At 43.2% G+C, this 26,454-nt stretch overlaps 1 protein-coding gene across 18 annotated transcripts in view; it reads right to left on the bottom strand.

Moving 5' to 3' along the window:
• Positions 1-26,454, bottom strand: part of CLASP2 (cytoplasmic linker associated protein 2) — a 963,528-nt gene that overhangs the window by 683,104 nt on the left and 253,970 nt on the right. For all 18 annotated transcript variants that reach the window (XM_029589622.1, XM_029589627.1, XM_029589623.1 and 15 more), the window contains one exon: positions 9,358-9,428. In XM_029589622.1, coding sequence (XP_029445482.1) covers positions 9,358-9,428 — 71 coding nt within the window. The remainder of the gene's footprint in view (positions 1-9,357; positions 9,429-26,454) is intronic.

Below are 26,454 nucleotides of genomic sequence, written 5' to 3'. Positions count from 1 at the left end.
ACTTAACAGCAGAATGTAAGGCTGACCTTGGTGGTATTGAAAAGTATCTGGACAGTTTTGAATGTGTTTTAATGGCTTCAATTTGGATTAAAGTGCTAACAATGATACATGATGTATATCTACTATCGGAATGTCGTGATGCAATATAGGATACAGAAAGAGACAATATCAATCAATTACAAGAAGATCTTCTGAAGCTTAGAGACAAGTGGGATGAAATACTTCAAGAAGCCCGAACAGTGTCAAGTAAAATAGGTATACAGACTAACTTTAATTTGCGTCGTGGTTCCACACACTCAACTCAACAACATGCAGAAAGTTACTTCATGGTGAATGTCTTCCATCACATAATAGACTTTGTACTTAATGGCTTTAAGCATCAATTTTCTGCAATTAAAGAAATATGCAACCATTTTGATTTCTTATGGGACTTTAAGAACTTGAGTGAAGATAAATTATTTCAAAAAGTTAACATATTTGTGAGCCAATACACGAATCAAGTTTCAGTTGAACTCCTCAATGAAATAGCTTTGCTTAAGAGAGTGTTTGACGTAAATTTTAAAATTGATGATGTGTCATCAAAAACAATTTACGGTCAAATATTGAGTTTGAAGTTATCTAATATTTTTCCGAATGTCCTTATTGCACTGAGAATTTTCTTGACACTTCCAGCAACGGTGGCATCAAATGAAAGAAGCTTTAGTGTCCTAAAATTAATTAAATCCTATTTGCGATCGATAATGGGACAAGAACGACTAAATGGATTGGCTATATTGAATATGAATAGTGATATAGCAAAGTTACTTGACTTTTCAATTGTAATTAAAGAATTTGCTAACAAAAAAGCTCGTAAAGCCTTCTTTAATAAATAAAAATTATTTGGGAAATTTTGAAAACAATTTCTATTATTAAGTATCACATCAGAACCTTACATAGGGGTCTACTTTTCTTAGCTGGCACAGACCTAATTCCTGCTCTCTCCGGCCCTAATGGCTAATGGTTTTATCCTTGTAAGAATGCTTGTGCTTTGTGTGTAGACAGTTCAAAATAAATCCAATAATAATTATACTATATTCAAATCTAAGGAAGGAAAATGGAAATTGCAGTGCCAAAGGCAAGACAGTTGCTAAGAGAAAAAAATGTTCTTCTACAGCAAGGAAAAAAATTGTGGAAAGCCAATAAGGTTGAACTAATGAATCCTAAGAATGAACAATAATCCAAGAATGTGGCTAAAGTCAGAAGAGTCAATGATTCAATACCAAAGTGTTTCAATTATTCAATAAATTATTCTTGAATACTAGTGGAAAAAGGCCCATCAAAAACAATGGGCTGGGACCACCTCCTGACTTGGGTCAGAAGTTCAGACTACCCTGGCCCCACTCCTACCAGTATAGCCGCTGCTGCAACCACTCCAGCTCTCTTCACCCCCATCACAGTGCAATGTTCTGGCAGCAAACACAGACCGCTTCCATTTTCAGCTTCCAATCCACCAATGGGACCATGTGGTGTTCCTGCTTCAGCAGGCCAACACTGAATGAGATCCACAGGCACGCCCCTGCCCAGCACCACTGAATAATGGATGGGCAAGCTGAATGTAGCAATGTGCGCATATATAGTGGCAGCCACTGAAAAACATGATACACAAAAGAACTGCCTATTATCTATAGCTGATGATTTAAACATCAGGAAACTCATGTTTGCTGAATGGGAAATCTACCGTATTTTTCGCTCCATAAGATACACTTTTTTTCCCCAAAAGTGGGGGGGAAATGTCTGTGCGTCTTATGGAGTGAATCTTAAAAAAAACAAAAACAAAAAAAAAACTAATGGACTGCCGGCGCCATCTTGTGCTCCTACCATGTGACAGGGGCTGATCAATGGCACCTGTAGCCCTTGTGACATAGTAAGGGCAAAGGTTATCGGTGCCATTTTGAATACTGACAGCCGACGGCCCGAGTGCAGGAGATCGCTCATGGACCCCCGCTGGACCACCAGGGACTTTTGGCAAGTCTTGGGGGGGTCAGGAGGGTGGGGGTTGTAGTTAATTAAATTTAAAGGGTTGGGATGGGGAATGGGACAAAAAAAAAACATTTTATGCCCTCCCCTAATTTGCTCCATAAGATGCACAGACACCTGGGAACAGAGCCAGTTTAGCACACCATTTTTTTTTTTTTTTAATTTTCCTGCTCTGAATCCTAGGTGCATCTTATGGTCAGGTACATCTTATGGAGCGAAAAATATGGTAAATATTTTGATAATTTACAGACCTACACTTAAATTACTCAACCCTTAAATAAAATGGCATTTATAAATTATAGAGATTTTAAAGAAATACACAGTTATGGCCCGGCACAAACTAACATTCATAGTTAAGCAGGTTAACTTTATGCATAGAAACTACTCAAATTGTAAACCACTGATTGCCTCAAATGCAGTTAACAGCAGTGGGCCCAATATTCAGGCCTGGCTGGTTAAGTAAGTTAGCTGCTGAATATACGCATATGTGTGCACTTAGCTGGATAATTCTACCCAGCTAAGTTCAGACCTGCTCTACGGGGTGTCTAAAAAGATGTAAACCTATCCAGCTAACTCAGAATATCGGTAGTTAGCCCTATAAGTTATGCCGCTAAATTGCTCCACCCCCGACCCACACAGTACTGCTAAATTGCTCCACCCCAACCCACCCAGTACCCTCCTACTTTGTATGCGTGTAACGTTTAGTTGTATAAGGAACTTACACAGCTAAGCAGCAGCCGCTGATCATGTTCAGCGGTCACTACTTAGCCGCATAAGTCCTGCTTATCTGACTAAATAACACTGAATGTTCTTTAAATATTGGGCCCAGTAAATTTAAATACACAGGAGGATTATCTGCTATACACTCATAGGCAGATGCAATAAGAGACACATAAAAAACAGACACTCATATTGAGCGCTTAAGGGCGGATTTTAAGAGCCCTGCTCGCGTAAATCCGCCCGGATTTACACGAGCAGGGCCTTGCGCGCCGGTGCGCCTATTTTACATAGGCCTACCGGCGCGCGCAGAGCCCCGGGACTCGCATAAGTCCAGGGGTTTTTCGAAGGGGGCGGGGCGGGTCCGATCGGCGTGGCGTTTTCGGGGCGGGACGCGGTGTTTCGGGGGCGGGCCCGGGGGGCGTGGTTTCAGGCCGGGGTGGTCCGGGGCGTGGCCGCGCCCTCCGGAACCGCCCCCAGGTCCCGTCTCGGCGCGCTAGAGGCCCGCTGGCGCGCGGGGATTTACTTCTCCCTCCGGGAGGCGTAAATCCCCCGACAAAGGTAAGGGGGGGTCTAGATAGGGCCCGGGGGGTGGGTTAGATAGAGGAAGGGAGGGGAAGGTGAGGGAACGGCGGCAGGCTGTGCGGCTCGGCGCGCGCTGGCTACACGAAATCGGCAGCCTTGCGCGCGCAGATCCAGGATTTTAGCGGCTACGCGCGTATCTACTAAAATCCAGCGTACTTTTGTTTGCGCCTGATGCGCCAACAAAAGTACGCTAAGGCGCGCTTTTTGAAAATCTACCCCTTATTTTCCTAACACACGTACATCCTCATCCCATGTGCCCAATGCAATATTCTACTAAGAAATCAAAGTGGCGTACAAAAAGGGTGTGCTAGAGAGAAATGTGCATTTCTGAGGCTGAAAAGTTTATTTTATCAAACTCACAGATGTCTAAATTGTGTGTTCTTAACAAAAGTGCATCATTTACATGAAGTTACTGAAATCTGCAATGCCTGTTTACCAAAAGGAAATAAATCACCCATGATTTTTAAATTGTCCTTTAGCTAATCATGCTCCATGCTACTAATCCCTATATACATTTTTCCATTTGTTCTAAGCCCAAATAACTAAATCTTGTACTAATCTCTCTAATCAACCCTACCCTACAAGAGGCATATTTATCACAACACGGAGGACCACTTTTTTTTTTAGGTTTCTCATGAGCCGTGGAGTGTGAGTAAACTTTACTCCACTTCCAGAGGTGGAGTTAATTTTCCATCATAAAAAAATGTGAATTGGGTGTCCAGCATTTGGGAGCACTTTCCTGCATGGGACAGTAATAGCTAATGTCTTCATTTACAAAGAATGTAAATGCAATAGGCGCTATCTGGTATGCATTGGTTAGGACGTGCGTTTTAGATGCGCTAATCTCTTTGCTGAATCAGATGCTATTATCGCGTGCATGAAAAGCGTGCTCAACTGCTTGCAAACATGTGTGTTAGGCTGGACACACCTTATTGCATCAGCCTGTTAGCATGCAACTAATGCTTTATATTGCTTGTCTATGTTGTTTTACATAAGAAGGAACAAAAGAAAATCTACCATACAAATCACTAACAGAAAGATAAAACCAGAGAGAAGGACAGAGAGAATACCAATATGCTTTAACAACATGTAATACAAAGTTTAAATAACAGCTATACCCTACTGCCATTGAAAAACTACAGAGCTAGAATTAAAAAAAAAAAAAAGTTCTGCATCTATTACTAATTTTGCTAATTTTTTTTTTTTTTTTTTTAACTCTAAGCTTCACCCCTAAAATGCTGCTGTAACCCAGAGTGAATCTCTATTAAGAAAGCGTCACAGCATAACAAAAAATGTGATTGGTAATGTAGATTGTACAGTCAAAATGACAAAACAGAATGACAAATTCACTATAAAATTTATTGAGCAGCTATTGCTTCGGCTAAAAGTAATTAGTGTTAGATGAAACTAGAGGCTACTCAGCATAATTCACAGCTGTTCTGGTTAGTTAAAGTCCACTATTGACTGGCTCATAGAAAATTTACTTAGTAAGTCCACTATTGACTGGCTCATAGGAAATGTACTTAGTAAGTCCACTATTGACTGGCTCATAGGAAATTGGTCAATGCAATTTAGATTGCTTCAGGTTTGCCCAATTTTCTGGAAAAAAAAAATTAACATTATATTTAATTTAAATATTGAAACAGAGGATATAGGAAATATATATTACTCCAAGGCTGAAATATGGGACTCCATTAGTGAATGATTATTAGGAAAGATGAATAACAGTACCTCCAGATTAGACCACCCCCCCCCCCCCCCCCCATGCAACTACGCAAATAAAGTAAGCTAGAGAAGAGCTATCAAGCTTGCTAGCCTAAGCAGTAAATGTATTTTGACTTGAAAGGCATTTCCCGCTATGCTTGAAAATAGCTATTGCGAAACCATTGCTGAAAAAAATCTTTAGATCCTCCATATTTGGAAATTATCAACCCATTTCCAATCTTCCTCTTCAAAAAAAAAAATCATAGAAAAGACAGTAGCTGAACTTCAGATTTGTTTAGATTCAAATAATATTCTGGAGTCAAATCAATCAAATTTTCTCCCAAAGTACACAGTTCACATTCATTTCCTTGCATTATTAGACAATCTTAGGCAGGAACTGGATAGAGGAAATGATACTTTGTTGATTCTTACTGATCTCACAGCAGCCTTCATTACCCTGGTGAGATATGTAGGGTAGAATCCTAAAACATTTTAAAATACTAGGATGTCTATCCAGCCTGGTCCACCTTAAATACCCAGAGTGGGAATTCAGGCTACAAGGCATTTCCCTGGGGAAGAAAACTAAAACATAGGCCCAGTGTAGGAGGAAGGAGCATAAGGAACTATGCCAAAATCTTCTATGTTTAAATGCTTGCTTTTTAACACAGCACTGCTGAGATAAGCAGGTTTTTGCTATTTTTTGTGTATGCAAATAAATGTGCTTTTCTGCTGAAAGCCGGAGGCCAGACAATTTATTTCCTCTGGCAACCCTCCCTGAAGCTAAGGACCGCACCACGCTTTCACATTAGGTTCATGACATCTTAATATATGGATTTGAAGAGACTGGTCTGAAGGGTACAGTATTGAGTTGGTATAAATTGATCTGAAGTGTAGTTTTAAAATTTCGTTTCAGACCCTTCGCATTTAAATATGGGGCTGTAATAGCAATGCTGCTGGTGTTAACTTATCCCCAGAACAGTAGCAGGGCTGGACCCAGAAACAGCTGGCTTGAACAGGAATAAGACTGGCCTAGCACCAGGATCTTCTGCCTGAACTGACCACCACCCCCTCAGGTTGAGCCCTTAGGTTTCGGTGACCAGCAAGACTTAGCAGGAGGTGCACTCGGGACAACAGACACCCAAAAGAGGACAGGACCATCATGAATAGAAAGGCAAAAAGATGTCCATAAAACAAACAAAGGCATGTACCACAGGACAGGACAGACAGGCAAACAAGGACCACAACCCAGAGCACAGAGAACTCCAAGCTGAGGCACAGTACTTATTGTGCAGCAGGCTTTTATCCAGTGACAGTGCAAGGGGACATGGCCACCAGCAGGATTTTCAAATCATAGGGCTTGGAGGACTGAGCAGCAAGTAACATGGCCCACTGAGAGAACCTGCTAGTGAGAGGGAAGCAATGCACACACAGAGTGAGCTTTGATTCAGTCTCCAAGCTGAAGACCCGCTTGTGCATAGCAGAAGGCAATGCAGCCTGTCAGCCAGTTAGATAAGATCTGTTTGCCCATTGCAGCTCCCAGCCTGTTGTTATCGAAAGAAATATAGAGCTAAATGGACTAAGTCGCTGTACATTCCAAATAGAAAGCTAGAGCCCTCTTTTAATCCAACGTATGGAGAGCCTGTTCACCTGGATGGGAATGAGGCCTCGGAAAGAACACCGGTAAAACAATGGACTGATCGATGTGAAAGTCAGTCACAACATTAGGCAGGAACTTGGGGTGCATACGCAGGACCACAATCATGAAAGAACTTCATGTATGGCGGGTAGATGACCAAGGCCTGAAGCTCACTAACTCTACGGGCCGAAGTGATCAACACCAGGAATATAACTTTCCAGGTAATGAAGTTCATGTCACAGGAGTGCAAGGGCTCAAAGTTCATGTCACATGAGCCATATCAGGACAACGTTGAGGTCCCAGGACACAACAGGAAGCCGACAAGAGGGTTTTAGTTGAAGCAGACCCCCTCATAAAGCAACATACTATAAGCTGCACTGATATGGGTGTGCCAGCAACACCCCAATAGTGCACGCTAAATGCATTCAGATGAACCCTGACTGATGTGGTTTTACCCCAGACTCAGAAAGGTGCCACAAATAGTCCAAGAACCTGGAGAGGCGGGGAGGTGAATGGATCTAAGCCATGGACTGCACTCAAGGTGGAGAACCTCTTCCATTTCAATCTCTGGCCCTGGGCTCCAAGGGCCGCGAAGGCATCAATGGTCCTGCCGGTAACGGGGGCGCGGGGGGCCGGAGGATCCGGGCAAAGGCTCGAGGAACCGAGGCTTCGGGACCGGGGTGCCGGACGCAACTTGCTCCTCAGAGGAGCCGATGATGGGAATCGCTCCCGAGAGAGGCATTCGGTGGCCACTGGGGAGCCAAGGGTCCCTAGGGCACCGCTGCATCAGGAAGGCACCCAAAGAGGCCGGCCAGATGCTCAAGCAGGGGCGCCAGGATAGACGGCGGAGGCTCCAGCATCGGTACTGGAGCCGGTGGCAGGGGCGGCTCAGTGCTTTGTAGAGCTCGGAGCACTGCACTCTGCACCCTGCGGCCCAACTCCTCCTGGAAGTCCAGTGAGGACAAGACTGAGGGAGGGGGACAAGGCATCACTGGTGCCTCCTCAGCTCTTTAAAAGTGCACGATGCCCAGCACCAATGTTGGTAAGGAATGCCTGGGACTATCGGAGGATGGGGCCTACGTACCACGGGGTCACTTCCGTGGAGGTACAGCAGAGCTCCAAAAAAAACAAAAAAAACAAAACAAGGCAACTGCACCGCAGAAAAAGAGAGACTGAAGGGGGACCTTGCGTGGAGGCGTGGACTGCAGCATGCTAGGCAAAGCTTCTAGAAACTTTGATAAAAGTTTTCAGTGTTGGCCTCCATCTGATGATGTCACCCATCTGTGAGGACTACCATCCTGCTTGTCCCAGGAGAAACATTAAGCCCAAGACTGCATAATATGAGCACACTTTCTAACTAGTCGCAAAATTAGTACCAGACATTTTGTCCCAACAGTTGGCCCAGATTTACGCATAAGCAACGTATGCCACTGCCTATGGTGCCACATTTTGAACGTGCCATTAAAGCTCTTTGAAAGAAGGAAGAAAACCTCATTGCCCAAAACAGCTGATCCAATAATTGGAGTGAAAATCAGTGCGGGCCCTCGAATCACAACATGCTCACAGATCCTGCGGCAGCCCCACCCCCTCCTCTCACACCGGCTTCTTGTTACAAAGGAAAGCATGTGAATGGCAGAGCTGCTGCGTGACATATGAGCACAAGCCAATTCACAAAACCAGCACTCATTTCTATTGCTACTGGACCTGCAAAAGAAGGAAGGGGAGGTGAGAACATGGGAAAAGGCCATGAAGGCAGGAGGGGGAGAAGAAGAAAGAAGATCCAGAAAGGGGAGCAGACGGGAGATGAGCCAGGAAGAGAAGGAGCTAGAAAGGGGCCATGGTAATAGGAGTACAAGGGAGAGGAGCCAAAAGAGGCCAAGGAAGTTGGGTGGGTGCAGATAGGAGTGAGAGGGCCCAGGAAACAGTAGGCACTTATAAAATGTAGTGCCTATGGACACCAAAATCTTAAACCCAGCCCTGCCCAGCAGGGGGTGGTGACATTTGCACAGTAGATCATGTACTATGCAAACAATTTTCCTGACAAGGCCATAATGTCTAAGAGAGACAATTTTACAAAAGCTTGAATCCACAAAAAAATCTCTTGAATGACTACACAGGAACAAAACAAATAGCTTGCTAAGCAAAGGATATTTTATTTATTTACAGTGCTTATAAACTGCTTTCCCAGCCCTTAGAACAAAGACCACCCAAAGCAGTGTACAAAACCATGAAAAATACAACACAACGACATGCAAAGCCAAGCAAGGATAAACTACCAAATAAAAAAAAAACAGCATGATCAACATACAAAGAACATGCTATAAAACACACACACCACCAGATCTTCCCCACCAATCCAGTTTCCAACCAACATCCTTTAAGAGGCAACTTCTCGATTCATCCCATTGTTCACAATCATAAAAGACCAACTACAAAAAAAAAAAAAAAATCCTGACCCTAGAAATAAACGGCACACAAAATGTGATCATTCTAGTATAAACTGTATTTAAAATAAACAAAGGGGATATAATGTTCTTTACAATACTGGTTGAGTAGCAAGTTGCTAACTGTTCTTGCCTTTAATGCCTTCTGCCGAAACATAGGTAGCAAATTTGTTTCTTTTTTTTTTTTCCATTATTTATGGACATTTCATCTTCCCATAGTCCAACAGAAATTTGTTTTTAATTTTTGTTACTCACCGTCGCTGTGGTTTAATATCATATTACCAGATTTCCTCACTTCATCAAATTTAGTAAATATTGCTTGCAACCTAGAAATAAGCAAAAAAAGATAGAAAAATGCTTTTACCTGTATGCATGATAAAATCTTAGGGACTTTTTTTCACCTCAAAATAAAATTATCAAATAGACTGTCAAGTAACATTACTTGGACAATGGCCTTTATTCTTCTAACATTATTTGTTTTATTTTTAAGCATGTGATATTGTAAACTGCTAAGAATGCAGGATAACATGGCATATAAATGTTTTAAATAAATCAAATTTGAGAAACCATGTTTTGCTTTTTGTAGTCAGGCCTATGCTTCTACTTAGACCTACTAGACAGTGCCTATGGTGATCAAATTTAGGGGGTGGCAACTGAACCACATGGAGATGCTGCCACCAAAACCATTATTAGAAGCAATCCCCAGAACAGGGTGGAAGTATTATGGAGAAACTGGAGTTCCAGAGGGTGATTAACAGAATCTAGAAGTAGCTGAAAGCTAAATCCATCATCACTTCTAATATAAAGCAAATTCTGTTTTCTGTGGATCTAACTACTTTGAATGAAACTCTCTACCTTTAACAAAGAAAAAGCCTTCTGTTATATTTATTTAGTGATGAATATCAGAAAATGAATGTTCACATTAACGCAAATGTAATCAAATGCACAAGGCTGAAAACACACTTTTGTGCGTTTAACTTTACATACAATTTAATAAGGATTTCAGAGCATTAAAAATGTGCACAAAAATTGGTGCACCTTCATGTAAAATTCACATTATTAATTTATTATTTATTTTATTTATTGAGGCTTTTATATACCGACTTTCTTGATACAAATCAACTCTGTTTACAATGAACTAAGCAAAATATAAAATTAACCAATCAACAAGAGATACGGAGCATACAGTTACATTATAACAAGGAAGCCTTAACTTGGAGTAGGAAAATAAAGAAGGGGTGAACGGAGCAATAAATATATAAAGTGAAATAAATAGAATAAATACTATATACAGAAGAGGGGGCAAGAGGGCCAACCTCTTTAATGGATATTATGCATGAAAAAAATGGAGAATTTTGTTTACAAAGATGTGTGGTGTACAATTCTAGATCAGGCAATGGGGTTTGTAGTGGGGAAGGCTTGGCTGAACAGCCAAGGCATTAATGAAGGCATTAGCTAATTCAGACCAATCGCCAACCTCCCAATGATTGCTAAAATCATGGAGAAGGTTGTAAACAGACAACTATCTGAATTCTTAGAAGAAAATGACATTCTTACTTCAAACCAATTCGGTTTTCGAAAATCCCTGAACACGGAATCGCTACTAGCCTCGCTTTCTGACAACATCCTCATCAACCTGGAAAAAGGTCAACCTTTCCTTCTCATCCTACTGGACCTCTCCTCAGCGTTCGACACTGTGAACCATTCCTGCCTCCTTCAGCGTCTAGCAGATATTGGTATAACAGGGACAGCTCTCAATTGGTTCAATTCCTTCCTTGAAAACAGGCAATACAAGGTCAGGATTAACAACAAAGAGTCACTCCCCATTATATCAAAGCTGGGGGTACCCCAAGGATCTTCCCTTTCACCTACACTATTCAATATCTATCTACTCCCACTATGCCATCTACTAGCTAACCTCAAGCTAACACACTTCCTATACGCGGATGACATTCAGATCCTCATCCCGTTAGGGGAATCCCTCCACAAAACTCTGTCTTACTGGAACAGCTGCCTTGCAGCAATCAAAAACTTACTAACAAGCCTCAACCTAGTGGTAAATACTAGCAAAACCGAAATCCTCATAATAGCTCCAGATAATTGCTCTCTGCTCAACCCCCTTAGCTCCTCCCAACCCTCCTTCACATCAATCGACCACTCGCAGCAAGTAAGAGATCTGGGGGTGCTTCTAGACAACCAACTCAACTTCACCAAATTCATAAATAGCACTACCAAAGACTGCTTCTTCAAATTGCAAGTCTTAAAAAAGTTAAAACCTCTTCTACATTTCCGAGACTTCCGCCTGGTACTTCAATCTATCATCCTCCCTACCCTGGACTATTGCAACTCACTCCTCCTGGGTCTGCCCGCCAGCACCATCAAACCACTTCAAATGGTACAGAATGCGACGGCCAGAATACTCACCAACACCAAAAAACGGGACCACATCACCCCTATCCTCCAATATCTACACTGGCTACCGATAAAATTTAGGATACAATTTAAATCACTCATAATGATTCACAAGCCTCTGCACAACATCTCCCCCCTCAACCTATACTTCCAAATACAGCAACACATTTCCAAAAGACCAATCAGAAGGGCATACCAGAACATGCTTCACACCCAACCGGCAAGAACCTCCCTGAGGAAACGAGCCCTGTCCACTGCAGGTCCCCCTCTTTGGAACCTACTCCCACCGGACCTCCGCCAAGAACCGTGCCTTCTGACTTTCAAAAAGAAGCTAAAGACTTGGCTATTCACCCAAGCTTTCCCTGAGAGCTAAAAACCGGTTGAGGCGATAGACAATATACTTACCTTTGTATTTATGTTTCCGATTTGAAACCCAGTTATATTTAATCGACTTTTTTAATGTCTCCCTAAAAGTTTTCCTGTTTTAATGTATTCCGCCCCTGAGGCGACTGTTTACTGTATCCCGTCCCTAAGGCGACTGTTTAGTTCCTTGTAAACCGGTGCGATATTTATGCTATACAGGAACATAGGTATATAAAAATTAAAAATAAATAAATAAATTAATTAATTAATTAATTAATTCCCAGTGCATGGAGGTACATTAAAGGCCTAAAGATTTAACTCATGTTTGCTTAACACTGAAAATTTAACTCCTGGATCACAGATAGACTAAAAGGTTAATGCACATTTCGGGGTCTAGTGTTTGTCCAGTGGGCTAGATAGACAGAACACGTCAGGGGAACATCAAGTTTTATTTTCATGAAATTGCTTCACTTGAATTATTTTCAAAGATATTTGACCGCCTTTGTGTTTACAAAGCACAAAATAGGATTAAAAGAAAGGAAAGAAGAAAAAACAATTTAAGAATAAAGAAAATTACCAATTTATGATTAATAGAGCTGCAATGTATAAAAAGTAGTAAATTCTTAATCACAGTATTGCATAACTCCTAGCCGATAGAGATGCAAGATCTGAAAGTTAATCACTGGCAATTCTCTGCATATCATCCTCAGTTTTGAACCAATGCAGTTATACATTATGACGGATGTAAGAGTATGTATTATTTAAATAATAAATTTAAAAAAAATATATATATATATATATATATTCGAGTAAGAAAAGGGAAGTGATTATCCCCTTGTACAGGTCCTTGGTGAGGCCTCACCTGGAGTACTGTGTTCAGTTCTGGAGACCGTATCTACAAAGAGACAGAGACAAGATGGAAGCGGTACAGAGAAGGGCGACCAGAAAGGTGGAGGGCCTTCATCAAATGACATATGAGGAGAGATTGAAGAATCTAAATATGTACACCCTGGAGGAAAGGAGGAGCAGGGGTGATATGATTCAGACTTTCAGATACTTGAAAGGCTTTAACGATCCTAAGACAACGACAAACCTTTTCCATCAGAATAAAATCAGCAGAACCAGAGGTCACGAGCTGAGGCTCCAGGGAGGAAGACTAAGAACCAATGTCAGGAAGTATTTCTTCACGGAGAGAGTGGTGGATGCCTGGAATGCCCTTCCGGAGGAAGTGGTGAAGACAAAAACTGTGAAGGACTTCAAAGGGGCATGGGATAAACACTGTGGATCCATCAAGTCTAGAGGACGTGAATAAAGAGGGGGTGGCTCGGATACAGAATGCTGAACAAGCAGCAGCCCTCAAGATAGAAGGGCTCAGAATAGAACAACAAGAAGCCGCTGCTACCACAGCCGCCGCCGAAGTGCGCAGAAAGGCTGAGCTAGAGATCGCCTCAGACCTGTTGCAGTAAAAGGGAGAAGCAGCAGCCCTTGAAGCCCTAATTAAAGGTCTTGTTGTGGGGGTGGGGGGGGGGGGGAACATAAGAACATAAGAAAATGCCATACTGGGTCAGACCAAGGGTCCATCAAGCAAGCCCAGCATCCTGTTTCCAACAGTGGCCAATCAGGCCATAAGAACCTGGCAAGTACCCAAAAACTAAGTCTATTCCATGTTACCATTGCTAATGTCAGTGGCTATTCTCTAAGTGAACTTAATAGCAGGTAATGGACTTCTCCTCCAAGAACTTATCCAATCCTTTTTTAAACACAGCTATACTAACTGCACTGACCACATCCTCTGGTAACAAATTCCAGAGTTTAATTGTGCGTTGAGTAAAAAAGAACTTTCTCCGATTAGTTTTAAATGTGCCCCATGCTAACTTCATGGAGTGCGCCCCTTAGTCTTTCTACTATCCGAAAGAGTAAATAACCGATTCACATCTACCCGTTCTAGACCTCTCATGATTTTAAACACCTCTATCATATCCCTCCTCAGTCGTCTCTTCTCCAAGCTGAAATGTCCTAACCTCTTTAGTCTTTCCTCGTAGGGAAGTTGTTCCATTCCCCTTATCATTTTGGTAGCCCTTCGCTGTACTTTCTCCATCGCAATTATATCTTTTTTGAGATGCGGCAACCAGAATTGTACACAGTATTCAAGGTGCGGTCTCACCATGGAGCGATACAGAGGCATTATGACATTTTCCGTTTTATTCACCATTCCCTTTCTAATAATTCCCAACATTCTGTTTGCTTTTTTGACTGCCGCAGCACACTGAACCGACGATTTCAATGTGTTATCCACTATGACACCTAGATCTCTTTCTTGGGTTGTAGCACCTAATATGGAACCCAACATTGTGTAATTATAGCATGGGTTATTTTTCCCTATATGCATCACCTTGCACTTATCCACATTAAATTTCATCTGCCATTTGGATGCCCAATTTTCTAGTCTCACAAGGTCTTCCTGTAATTTATCACAATCTGCTTGTGATTTAACTACTCTGAACAATGTTGTATCATCTGCAAATCTGATTACCTCACTCATCGTATTCCTTTCCAGATCATTTATAAATATATTGAAAAGCATGGGTCCCAGTACAGATCCCTGGGGCACTCCACTGCCCACCCCCCTCCACTGAAAAAACTGTCCATTTAATCCTACTCTGTTTCCTGTCTTTTAACCAGTTTCTAATCCACGAAAGTACGTCGCCAGCTATCCCATGACTTTTTACTTTTCCTAGAAGCCTCTCACATGAGGAACTTTGTCAAATGCCTTCTGAAAATCAAAATACACTACATCTACCAGTTCAACTTTATCTACATGTTTATTAACTCCTTCAAAAAAGTGAAGCAGATTTGTGAGGCAAGACTTGCCTTGGGTAAAGTCATGCTGATTTTGTTCCATTGAACCATGCCTTCCTGTAAGTTATGTGATTTTCATCTTTAGAACACTTTCCACTATTTTTCCTGGCACTGATGTCAGGCTAACTGGTCTGTAGTTTCCCGGATCGCCCCTGGAGCCCTTTTTAAATATTGTGGTTTCATTAGCCACCCTCCAGTCTTCAGGTACAATGGATGATTTTAATGATAGATTACCAATTTTTACTAATAGATCTGAAATTTTATTTTTTAGGTCCTTCAGACCCCTGGGGTGTATACCATCCAGCCTAGGTGATTTACTCCTCTTCAGTTTGTCAATCAGGCCTACCACATCTTCTAGGTTTACCGTGATTTGGTTCAATCCATCTGAATCATTACCCATGAAAACCTTCTCCAGAACAGGTATCTCCCCAATATCCTTTCAAGTCATATATTGAAGAAATGGGAAGATTATGTAGCTTTTAATAATGTATACAACACCACCAGTTTTTTTTTTTGGGCAACTGCTAAAACTATGTTGCAATGAGATATCTCTTATATATCCTGGAGGAAGAGAGTTTTCCCGGGAGATTCTTAATTTGGAGGCTCAACTGAGAGGTTAATGTAAGGCAGAGTTGCTTACCTGTAACAGGTGTTCTCACAGGACAGCAGGATGTTAGTCCTCACATATGGGTAACATCATCAGGGTAGAGCCCAATCATGGAACACTTTTGTCAAAGTTTCTAGAACTTTGACTGGCACCACTGAGCATGCCCAGCATGGTACCAACCCTGCATCCATCAGGGGTCCCCCTTCAGTCTCGTGTATAGTAAAAAGTACATGCGAAAAATAAAACAACAAATTGCAAGCATACCCAACTCCACGGAGTGGCGGGTGGGTTTTGTGAAGACTAACATCCTGCTGTCCTATGAGAACACTTGTTACAGGTAAGCAACTCTGCTTTCTCACAGGACAAGCAGGATGGTAGTCCTCACCTATGGGTGAATAGCGAGCTGAGGATGCCCGAGCAATGTACCAAAAGCACCCAAAGACGTGCAACAGGCACAACAACAGGGGTGGTTTTGGATAAGACAGCAGCCTGAAATTCCCAGAGGGCCATTGGAAGGAAGTTGGGTATTAAGCTTAAGCTGAGAATAAATTGCGCAGAATAGACTGGCCAAAGATAGAATCTTGTGTGCCAGCCTTGTCCAGGCAATAATGAGCTGCAAAGGTATGGAAGGGAGCTCCATGTAGCAGCCCTGCATATGTCAGCAAAAGGTACAGACAAAAGGTATGCTACCGACGTTGCCATTGCTCTAATGTAGTGCGCTTTAACGCATCCCTGGAGCAAAAGGCCTGCTTGCTTGTAGCAGAAGGAAATACAGTCCGCCAGCCAGGAGGACAGGGTCTGCTTTCCCACTGGGATTCCCAGTTTAATTTTATCAAAGTAGACAAATAGCTGGATGGACTTCCTATGGCCTGCAGTGCATTCCAAATAAAAAGCTAGCGCATGCTTGCAGTCCAAAGAGTGTAAGCCTGCTCACCTGGATGTGAGTGGGGTTTAGGAAAGAAAGTAGGCAAAACTATGGTTTGATTTAAATGGAACTCAAGAGACCACTTTAGGCAAAAATTTTGGATGAGTGCGAAGGACCACCCAATCATGAAGCAATTTTGTGTAAGGGGGTAAGTAACCGGCACTTCTAGCTCACTGATCCTGTGAGCGGACGTCAAGGCAAGGAGGAAGAGCACTTTCCAAGTGAGATGCCGTAACTCGCAGGAGTGCAGAGGCTCAAATGGAAGTGTTATGAGTCGCGCTAACACCACATTAAGGTCCCAAGCAGGGGCCAGGGATGGAGAGGGGGCTTGAAGTGAAGCAAGCCCTTCATAAAGCGCACTACTAACGGTTGCGTTGAAATAGAGACATCCCTTATACCCTTATGGAAAGCGGCACTGCACTGACTTGTACTCTAATGGAGGAAGTTTGGAGACCCGACTCCGAGAAGTGCCAGAGGTAGTCCAGAAACTTCATTGTGGGGCAGGTAAAGGGATCCAAGTCCTTTGATGTGCACCACAACGAAAACCGTTTCCATTTAGAATGATAAGACCTTCTAGTAGAAGTCTTTCGTGAAGCTACTAAGACCTGGGATACAGAGTCAGAAAGGTTGAGAGGCCGTAAAATCAGCCTTTCAACATCCAAACTGTCAGCTCCAGTGCCTGGAGGTTCAGATGTCGCAGGTGCCCGGCATTCTGAGAGATCAGGGACGGATCTGCGCCCAGGCGAATTTGCGGGCGCACGGAGAGGTTGCGAAGGATGGGAAAGCACACCTGTCGCGGCCAGTATGGGGCTATGAAAATCATGTGACCCTTGTCTCTACGTAGCTTCACAAGAGTCATGCTTATGAGTGGAAGCGGGGGATAGGCATACAGGAGGCCTGATGTCCAAGAGAGAGCGAACGCATCCCTTGGTGGAGTCCTGGGACTGCAATGTAGGGAGCAGAAGTTGTCCACTTTGTGATTGTGGATCAACGCAAAGAGATCTATCGTTGGATATCCCCACTTCTGGAATATGTGTTTCGCTACCGTAGAGTTTAGGGACCACTCATGGGGATGAAATTTTCGACTGAGTTTCTCCGCTAGTACATTGTCCACGCCCACCAGGTAAGTTGCTCTAAGTAGCATGGAATGACAGAGCTAGAGCCCAGATCTGCGCTACCTCCTGACAGAGTAGGTAGGAGCTGGTTCCACCCTGCTTGTTGATATACCACATCGCTACTTGATTGTCTGTTTGGATTAGGATTGCCTTGTTGGATAAGCAACCTTTGAAGGCTAGAAGGGCATATCTGATCGCCCTGAGCTCCAGAAAATTTATCTGATATCGTACTTCTGCTGCAGACCAGGTTCCCTGAGTCTGTAGGTTGTGGACATGTGCTCCCCACCCTAGGGTGGAAGCATCTGTAGTCAGAATTATCTGAGGTTCTTGAGCTTGGAAGGGTAATCCCATGAGCAGGTTGGATTCCTGGACCCACCAAGTTAGTGAGAGACGAAGCTGCCTGGTGACATGGACAATGTTGGACATTGGATGGTGGGCCTAAGACCACTGGAATTTTAATGTCCACTGCGTTACTTGCATGGCCAGTTGAGCCATCGGTATAACATGGACCAAGGACGCCATGTGGCCCAGCAAGACGAGAACATGACGACCAGTCGTGGTTCGGTGAGACTGTATAGTGTGTGCAAGCACTGCAAGTGTATGAGCTTGGTCCCTGGGAAGAAAAGCCTTTGCTTGGATAATGTCGAGATCTGCTCCAATGAAGGAGAGGGATTGGGACAGAGTCAGATTGGATTTTTGATAATTTACTAGAAATCCCAAGGACAGTAGAAATCGCAAGGTTAGATGGAGGGACTGAAGAACCGCCTCCACAGACTGAGCCCTCAGTAACCAGTCGTCTAGATAAGGATAGATGTGAGTGCCCAGTCACCTTAAGTATGCGGCTACTACTGCCAGGCATTTCGTGAAGACACAAGGGGCCGATGCCAGACCGAACGGAAGCACTCGGTACTGAAAGTGCTCATTTCTGCCGACGTACTGGAGGTATTTTCTGTGAGACGGGGTAATTGTTATGTGGATATACAAGTCTTTTAGATCCAGAGAGCAAAGCCAATCTCCCTGTTGAATCAGAGGGAGTAGAGAGCCCAAGGTTACTATCCTGAACTTTTCCTTTCGTAAATACTTGTTCAAGGCCCGAAGATCTAATATCGGACGAATGCCTCCGGACTTTTTTGGTATCAAGAAGTACCAGGAGTAGAGGCCCTTTCCCCTTTGTGGAGAAGGAACTTGTTCTATGGTATTGGCTTGAAGAAGGGATCTTATTTCCTCCTCTAGGAGAATGGTCGGCAAAACTCCATGTCGGATGAGGCGGGGAATCCAACGGAATGGACAGAAAATTGAGATGGTAACCTTGAGCTATTACCGATAGGATCCACTGGTCTGTGGTGACCATGTGCCAGATGTTGATGAAGTGGAAGAGACGGCCGCCCACTGGCAATTGCGGCAGTGGCGAAGGTGGACATTTGTTCTCTATTGGGCAGTCAAAAACCAGAGGAAGGACAAGGCTGTGGAGGAGGCTGCATTCTTTGAGGCCTATGCTGGCGAGGTTGAGACTTCTGATATGGTCTAGATGGGTGAGATAAAGTCTGAGGTGGGTAGTATTTGCATGCCTTAAAGGTGGTTTGTTTAGCCTCCTTTCGGAATGGGTGTTTAGAAGAAGTGGAGAACTCCATGTGCCCAGCTGAGAGTTGCCTTAGCATCTCATTATAGTCTTTAAGTTGAGTAACAGTCTCCTGAATTTTCTCATTGAAGAGGAGTTATCTCCTGTACAGGGGAGGTCAGCTAACCTCTCTTGAACCTCTGAACGCAGATCCAAAGACTTGAGCCAGACCCACCTCCGAGCACTTATCCCAGCTGCTGACATTCTGGTGGCTGTGTCAAAGATGTCATAAGCGGAGTGCACCTCATGTTTACCAGCATCTAGACTTTTCTTAAGAATGGCATTAAGCTGGTCCTGGAACTGGTCAGGAAGGGTATCAGAAATATCTCGGAGCCGTTTGAACAGGTTCCTGTTGTATTGCGAGATGTAAAGTTGGTAAGCTGCAATACGGGAGATTAACATGGCTCCATGGAAGATCTTACGCCCAAAAGCATCGAGAAATTTCTGTTCTTTTCCTGGAGGTGTGGACGAATGAGGTCTTGGCCTTCTGGCTTTTTTTCCGGGCAGACCCGACCACCACTGAATGGTGGGAAAGTTGAGCCTTCTGGAATCCAGGTGCTGCTTGGACCAATATGTAGCATAAGTCTTACGATTTACAGGGGGGACTGTTCCTGGATGTTCCCAATTGCGTTGAAGGAGGTCAAGGAGGACCTCATGGACAGGTATGGACATTACCTCCAGTGCATCAATAAACTGAAGGACTTCTAATATTTTATGTCTGGAGTCTTCTTCAGTCTGGAAAGTGAATGGTATAGACTCAGACATCTCTTTGATGAAACTAATAAAAGAGAGGTCCTCTAGCGGAGACTTTCTTCTCTCTTCGGGAGGAGAAGGCTCTGATGGAATATCACCCGTGTCTTGGGAATCCGAAGAGTCATCAGACCAAGGATGATAGTGCTGATCCCCAGCACCCAACGGTTCTCCAGAGGGCAAAAATGGGCCTCCCCCGGCTGGAGGAAGTTGGCGCACCGAAGGCCCTGGTGGCTGTAGCAGTAGCACCGGTGTTGACATCAGTAGAGGTCGATGGGGCATCAGTGGCAAAAGAGGTCCTGAAGGACTCGATGACCTACTCAGTGGTAACACTCTAGAAGGGTCTGGCATCGGGTCTGGCAACGGCGATTCACCCTCATCTGAGGAGAGGGTAATGGGCAAAGGACTCTGAGGTAACGGTGTTTTCCTTGGTGCCAAAGGCAAAGCACTGACGAGAGCATCGATCCTGTTCAGCAATGGTGCAAGCATCGGTGGCATCGGATCCGGCGTCTGAATATGAGCTGGTATCGGTGCTGATGAAATCGAGTGTCCATGGAGAGCTTGCACCACTGCCTCCTGAACCATCCGGTTCAGTTCCTCATGGAACGTTGGTGCTGTTAAGACCAGGTCCGGAGTGGGAGGCTGGATGGGTACCGCTGGAACAACCACAGGAATCAGTGGAGCATCAGTCGGTGCCTCCCCCGAAGGCGAGGAACGCCTCGGTGAACCCGGCACTGAGGAGGTTTGGGGTCCTTGGCACGGGCTGTCTGTCTCTATGGCTCCTTGGAAGTGGAGGCCACCAGTGCGCTTGGATCAGATGGTAAGGTTTTGCGACGCCGATGCTTTTCCCAATGGTCGCCCTTACTGGTGTCTGGCGCCGAAGAAGCCAAAGTCCTCAATGTGGGTCGAGAGTCATCGGTATCCGACCGGTGACGGGACTTGGCTGGCGATGGTGTTGATGACTTCGAAGCTTTTGATGAAGAAACCTGTTTGGAATGGAACAATAAAGCCATCTTTTCCAAATGAGCCAGACGCCCTTTAGGAGTCATTTGGGCACAGTTGGTACACGAATCTACATCATGGATAGGGCCCAAGCACAACACACAAACCTGGTGAGGGTCGGTGATAAGACATTGTCCTCGGACAGTCCGGGCACCTACGAAAACCCGTCGCCATCGTCATCATCAAAAATTTAGGCCGCAGCACGGTCAGTGACCTCCGGGCCTAAAAGTTGGAACCGTTGGTAACCGACCGAAAAGGTAGTAAAACTTGCCGGACGGACATGGGTATCGATGGTATACAAGGGGGATCCCAGCCAGGGTGAAAATTTTTAAAAAAAGAACTTTTTCCTGAAGAATATTTTCCTGTCAGGAAACCGTGGAAGAGCTCCTAACTCCACGTGGCAAGAGCTGCATGGAAAAAAAAAGAGACTGAAGGGGGACTCCTGCTGGATGCAGGGTTGGTACCATGCTGGGCATGCTCAGTGGTGCCAGTCAAAGTTCTAGAAACTTTGACAAAAGTGTTCCGTGACTGGGCTCCATCCTGATGATGTCACCCTGATGATGTGAGGACTACCATCCTACTTGTCCTGTGAGAATGCGATTAGCCACTCATCCAAATATATCTAATAAAGCTACTATTTTAGTGGCTCAGGCCACTTTATTTATTTATTTATTTTATTTATTATTTTTACTATACCGACTTTCATGACATGGATCACATCAAACCGGTTTACATTTAACAAAGTGTGCAAGATAAGAGATAACAAACAATTGTAACAAGAGCATTGTACAGAGAGTGACAGTTACAATAAAACAGGGAAATAAATAACTGGGAGTTGGAGGTGAGAAGAGGGGGATTTAACTTACAGCAACTTATTTACAAGGTTACAAGATTGAGTCCGATTAAATGTGATTTGTATAGTAAATGATAGTGTTAACAATGTGAAAGTGATGGCAGCGAATGACAAAGTTTGTTATTTAACACCATTTTTAATAGTGTGGTTGAGATGTCGGGTGTGGGTCTCAGTCGGGGCTTGGATAGTGTGGTTACAGTGTCTGGTGTAGGTCTCAGTCAGAGATTGAAAAGGCATTTTTAAAAAGCCAAGTTTTCAGCCTTTTTCTAAATGTTGGAAGGCAGGGTTCTTGTCTCAGGTCCGCTGGGATGGAGTTCCATAATGGTGGACCTGCGGTTGAGAATGCTCTGGCACTGAGAGATTTATGATGAATGGTTTTTGCGTGAGGCACCTGGAGAGATTCTTTGTAGGATTCTCTGATGGGTCTGGTGGATGTGTATTTTTTGAAGGGAATTTGTAAGTTGATCCGTGCTTGTTGGTGAATGACTTTGTAGATGGTGGTGCTGGATTTGTATATGATTCTGTAATGGATCGGTAACCAGTGAAGGTCCTTGAGGATTGGGGTGATGTGGTCCATTTTCCTAGAGTTCGTCAGGATTCTGGCAGCTGTATTCTGCACCATTTGTAGAGGTTTGGTGTGGGAAGCTGGTAGACCTAGTAGTAGCGAGTTACAATAATCTAGTTTGGAGAAGATTATTGCTTGAAGAATTGTTCTGAAGTCCTGTGAGTGGAATAAAGGTTTTATTCTTTTTAGGATACGTAGTTTGTGAAAGCAATCTTTGGTGGTTTGGTTGATGAATGATTTTAAGTTGAGACTGTTGTCCATGATGGCTCCTAGGTCTCTTACGTGAGAGGTTTGAAGGAGAGATGGTGGCTTTGAAAGGGTGTTGTTTTCCGAGGAAATAAGTAGAAATTCCGTTTTCGAGGCATTGAGAATTAGGTTTAGATTGGTGAGGAGGTGGTTGATTTCTGTTAGGCAGCTATTCCAGAATTCTAGTGTTTTAGAGATGGATTCTTTTACCAGGATCACGATCTGGACGTCGTCTGCAAAAAGGAAGTGTTTCAGGTTTAGTTTCGTTAGTAGTAAGCAGAGAGGGAGCAAGTAAACATTGAAGAGCGTGGGTGAAAGGGAGGAGCCCTGTGGCACCCCTTGAGAGGAAGGAAAGTAACGTGATTCTTTGTTATGAATTTTGACTTTGTATCCTCTGTTGTCCAAGAAGGTTTTGAACCAGGTCAGTGCTGTGCCTTTCACTCCTATGTTTGCTAGTTGTTTTATGAGGAGGTGGTGGTTGACTGTATCGAAGGCAGCCGAAAGGTCGAGGAGGATTAATAGGTAAGCGTGACCTTTATCTATGCTGGAGAGTAGGAAGTCCGTGAGGGAGAGAAGAAGTGTTTCGGTGCTTGATTCTTTGCGAAATCCATATTGATTCGGGGAGAGGATCTTGTGATCCTCGATGTAATTTGATAATTGGGTGTTTACTAGTTTTTCCATAACTTTAGCTATAAACGGAAGGTTGGAGATGGGGCGGTAATTGTTGGGATCATTCGCATTTAGGTTGGGTTTTTTTTAGGAGTGGTTTGATGGAAGCCGTTTTGAGGTCATCTGGGTAGATACCCTGGGACAGGGAACAATTTATGATGTCAGCTAGAGATTTCGATATAGTATCCGGGATTAGAAGAAGTAATTTGGACGGGATTTGATCAAATGGGTGTGTTGACGGTTTCATTTTCTTCAGAACCAACTGAATCTCTGAAATGGTGATGGGTTCGAAGGCGTTTAGATGAATGTCTTTGTTTGGGAGAAGATATGTACTATCGGATGTGCCCTTGTTTGGTGACAGTTGTTTGAGGAGGTCAGAGATTTTTTTACTTAAATGAAGAGCCAGTTCGTCTGCTTTTGTCTGGGATAATTCGGTTGGAATATCTGGAGTGATAGCTTTAGTGAGACTGGAGACGTAGGTGAAAAGAGCTTTAGAGTCAAAGATGAGGTGGTGGATCTTGCTGGCATAGTAGTCTCTTTTGGTTTTTAAGGTCATGTTTTTGTATAAGTGGAGAGAACGTTTGTAATCAGATAGTGAGGAAGGAGAGGGGGCTTTACGCCATTTTCTTTCTCTCTGACGAAGCAGGTGTTTGAGTTTTTGCAGCTCATCGTTAAACCAGGGTTGTCTTTTGGATGCATTTTGTTTAAGCTTTTTTGTTGTCAGAGAACATAGTATGTTGGCTACTGATTCTGTTATTTTGGACCAGGACTGGAGGGCTGTGTTGGGCGTGGTGACGTCAATATAGGAGAGATCCGGGGCTAGGAGCTTGGTGAGGTAATCTGAGGCGCAAGGTTTCCTGTAGATAAATGATGGACTGGCGGTCTGCTTGGAGTCCGGATGTAGTAGTGAAAAAGTAGTGGAGATATTGAGTGGTCTGACCACTCAATAATCTTTGAATTCTCTTTTGAATCTTTGAATTCTCTTTTGCACCAGCAGGCCAAGAAAAGTCTTATTACAAATATATGTTTTTTTTTCATTTTGGAAATAAAGCAGGCAAATTACTGGCTAATATTAGTGGTTCTTGCTCTGGGAATAAATATACTGATTTTATGAGGCAGGGTACAGGTCAGATAGTTAATTCCAATGCAGATCTCTGTGTGATTTTTCACCACTATTTCTGTATATAACAGAACCTGTTACCTTGCCAGATATTAGATTTCGTTTGAAAGTTATCTCCCTACGTCAAATCTCTAAAGTACAGTTAAGAACATAGGAACATAAGAACATGTCATACTGGGTCAGACCAAGGGTCCATCAAGACCAGCATCCTGTTTCCAACAGTGGCCAATCCAGGCCATAACAACATGTCAAGTACCCAAAAACTAAGTCTATTCCATGTTACCATTGCTAGTAATAACAGTAGCTAATTTCTAAGTCAACTTAATTAATAGCAGGTAATGGACTTCTCCTCCAAGAACTTATCCAATCCTTTTTTAAACACAGCTATACTAAATGCACTAACCACGTCCTCTGGCAACAAATTCCTGAGTTTAATTGTGCGTTGAGTGAAAAAGAACTTCCTCCAATTAGTTTTAAATGTGCCACATGCTAACTTCATGGCGTGCCCCCTAGTCTTTCTATTATCCGAAAGCGCAAATAACCAATTCACATCTACCTGTTCCAGACCTCTCATGATTTTAAACACCTCTATCATATCCCCCCTCAGCCATCTCTTCTCCGAGCTTAAAAGTCCTAACCTCTTTAGTCTTTCCTCATAGGGGAGTTGTTCCATTTCCCTTATCATTTTGGTAGCCCTTCTCTGTACATTCTCCATCGCAATTATATCTTTTTTGAGATGCGGTGACCAGAATTGTACACAGTATTCAAGGTGCGGTCTCATCATGGAGCGATACAGAGGCATTATGACATTTTCCATTTTATTCACCATTCCCTTTCTAATAATTCCCAACATTCTGTTTGCTTTTTTGACTGCCGCAGCACACTGAACAGACGATTTCAATGTGTTATCCACTATGACGCCTAGATCTCTTTCTTGGGTAGTAGCACCTAATATGGAACCTAACATTGTGTAACTACGGCATGGGTTATTTTTCCCTATATGCATCATCTTGCACTTATCCACATTACATTTCATCTGCCATTTTGATGCCCAATTTTCCAGTCTCACAAGGTCTTCCTGCAATGTATCACAATCTGCTTGTGATTTAACTACTCTGAACAATTTTGTATCATCTGCAAATCTGATTACCTCACTTGTCTTATTTCTTTCCAGATCATTTATAAATATATTGAAAAGTAAGGGTCCCAATACAGATCCCTGAGGCACTCCACTGCCTACTCCCTTCCACTGAGAAAATTGTCCATTTAATATTACTCTGTTTCCTGTCTTTTAGCCAGTTTGTAATCCACGAAAGGACATCGCCACTTATCCCATGACATTTTACTTTTCCTAGAAGCCTCTCATGAGGAACTTTGTCAAATGCCTTCTGAAAATCCAAGTACACTACATCTAACGGTTCACCTTTATCTACATGTTTATTAACTCCTTCAAAAAAGTGAAGCAGATTTGTTAGGCAAGACTTGCCCTGGGTAAAGCCATGCTGACTTTGTTCCATTAAACCATGTCTTTCTATATGTTCTGTGATTTTGATGTTTAGAACACTTTCCACTATTTTTCCTGGCACTGAAGTCTGGTCTGTAGTTTCCTGGATCGCCCCTGGAGCCCTTTTTAAATATTGGGGTTACATTAGCTATCCTCCAGTCTTCAGGTACAATGGATGATTTTAATGATAGGTTACAAATTTTACTAATAGGTCTGAAATTTCATTTTTTAGTTCCTTCAGAACTCTGGGGTGTATACCATCCGGTTCAGGTGATTTACTATTCAGTTTTTCAATCAGGTCTACCACATCTTCTAGGTTCACCGTGATTTGGTTCAGTCCATCTGAATCATTACCCATGAAAGCCTTCTCCAGTACGGGTACCTCCCCAACATCCTCTACAGTAAACACTGAAGCAAAGAAATCATTTAATCTTTACGCAATGGCCTTATATTCTCTAAGTGCCCCTTTAACCCCTCAGTCATCTAACGGTCCAACTGACTCCCTCACAGGCTTTCTGCTTCGGATATATTTAAAAATATTTTTACTGTGAGTTTTTGCCTCTACAGCCAACTTCTTTTCAAATTCTCTCTTAGCCTGTCTTATCAATGTCTTACATTTAACTTGCCAACGTTTATGCATTATCCTATTTTCTTCTGTTGGATCCTTCTTCCAATTTTTGAATGAAGATCTTTTGGCTAAAATAGCTTCTTTCACCTATCACTCTTATTGAATTTCAGAGGGGT

This window comes from Rhinatrema bivittatum, chromosome 2, assembly GCF_901001135.1.
Source record: "Rhinatrema bivittatum chromosome 2, aRhiBiv1.1, whole genome shotgun sequence".
In the NCBI taxonomy this organism is placed as follows: Eukaryota; Metazoa; Chordata; class Amphibia; order Gymnophiona; family Rhinatrematidae; genus Rhinatrema; species Rhinatrema bivittatum.
This window is presented reverse-complemented; position numbering and strand designations above follow the sequence as displayed.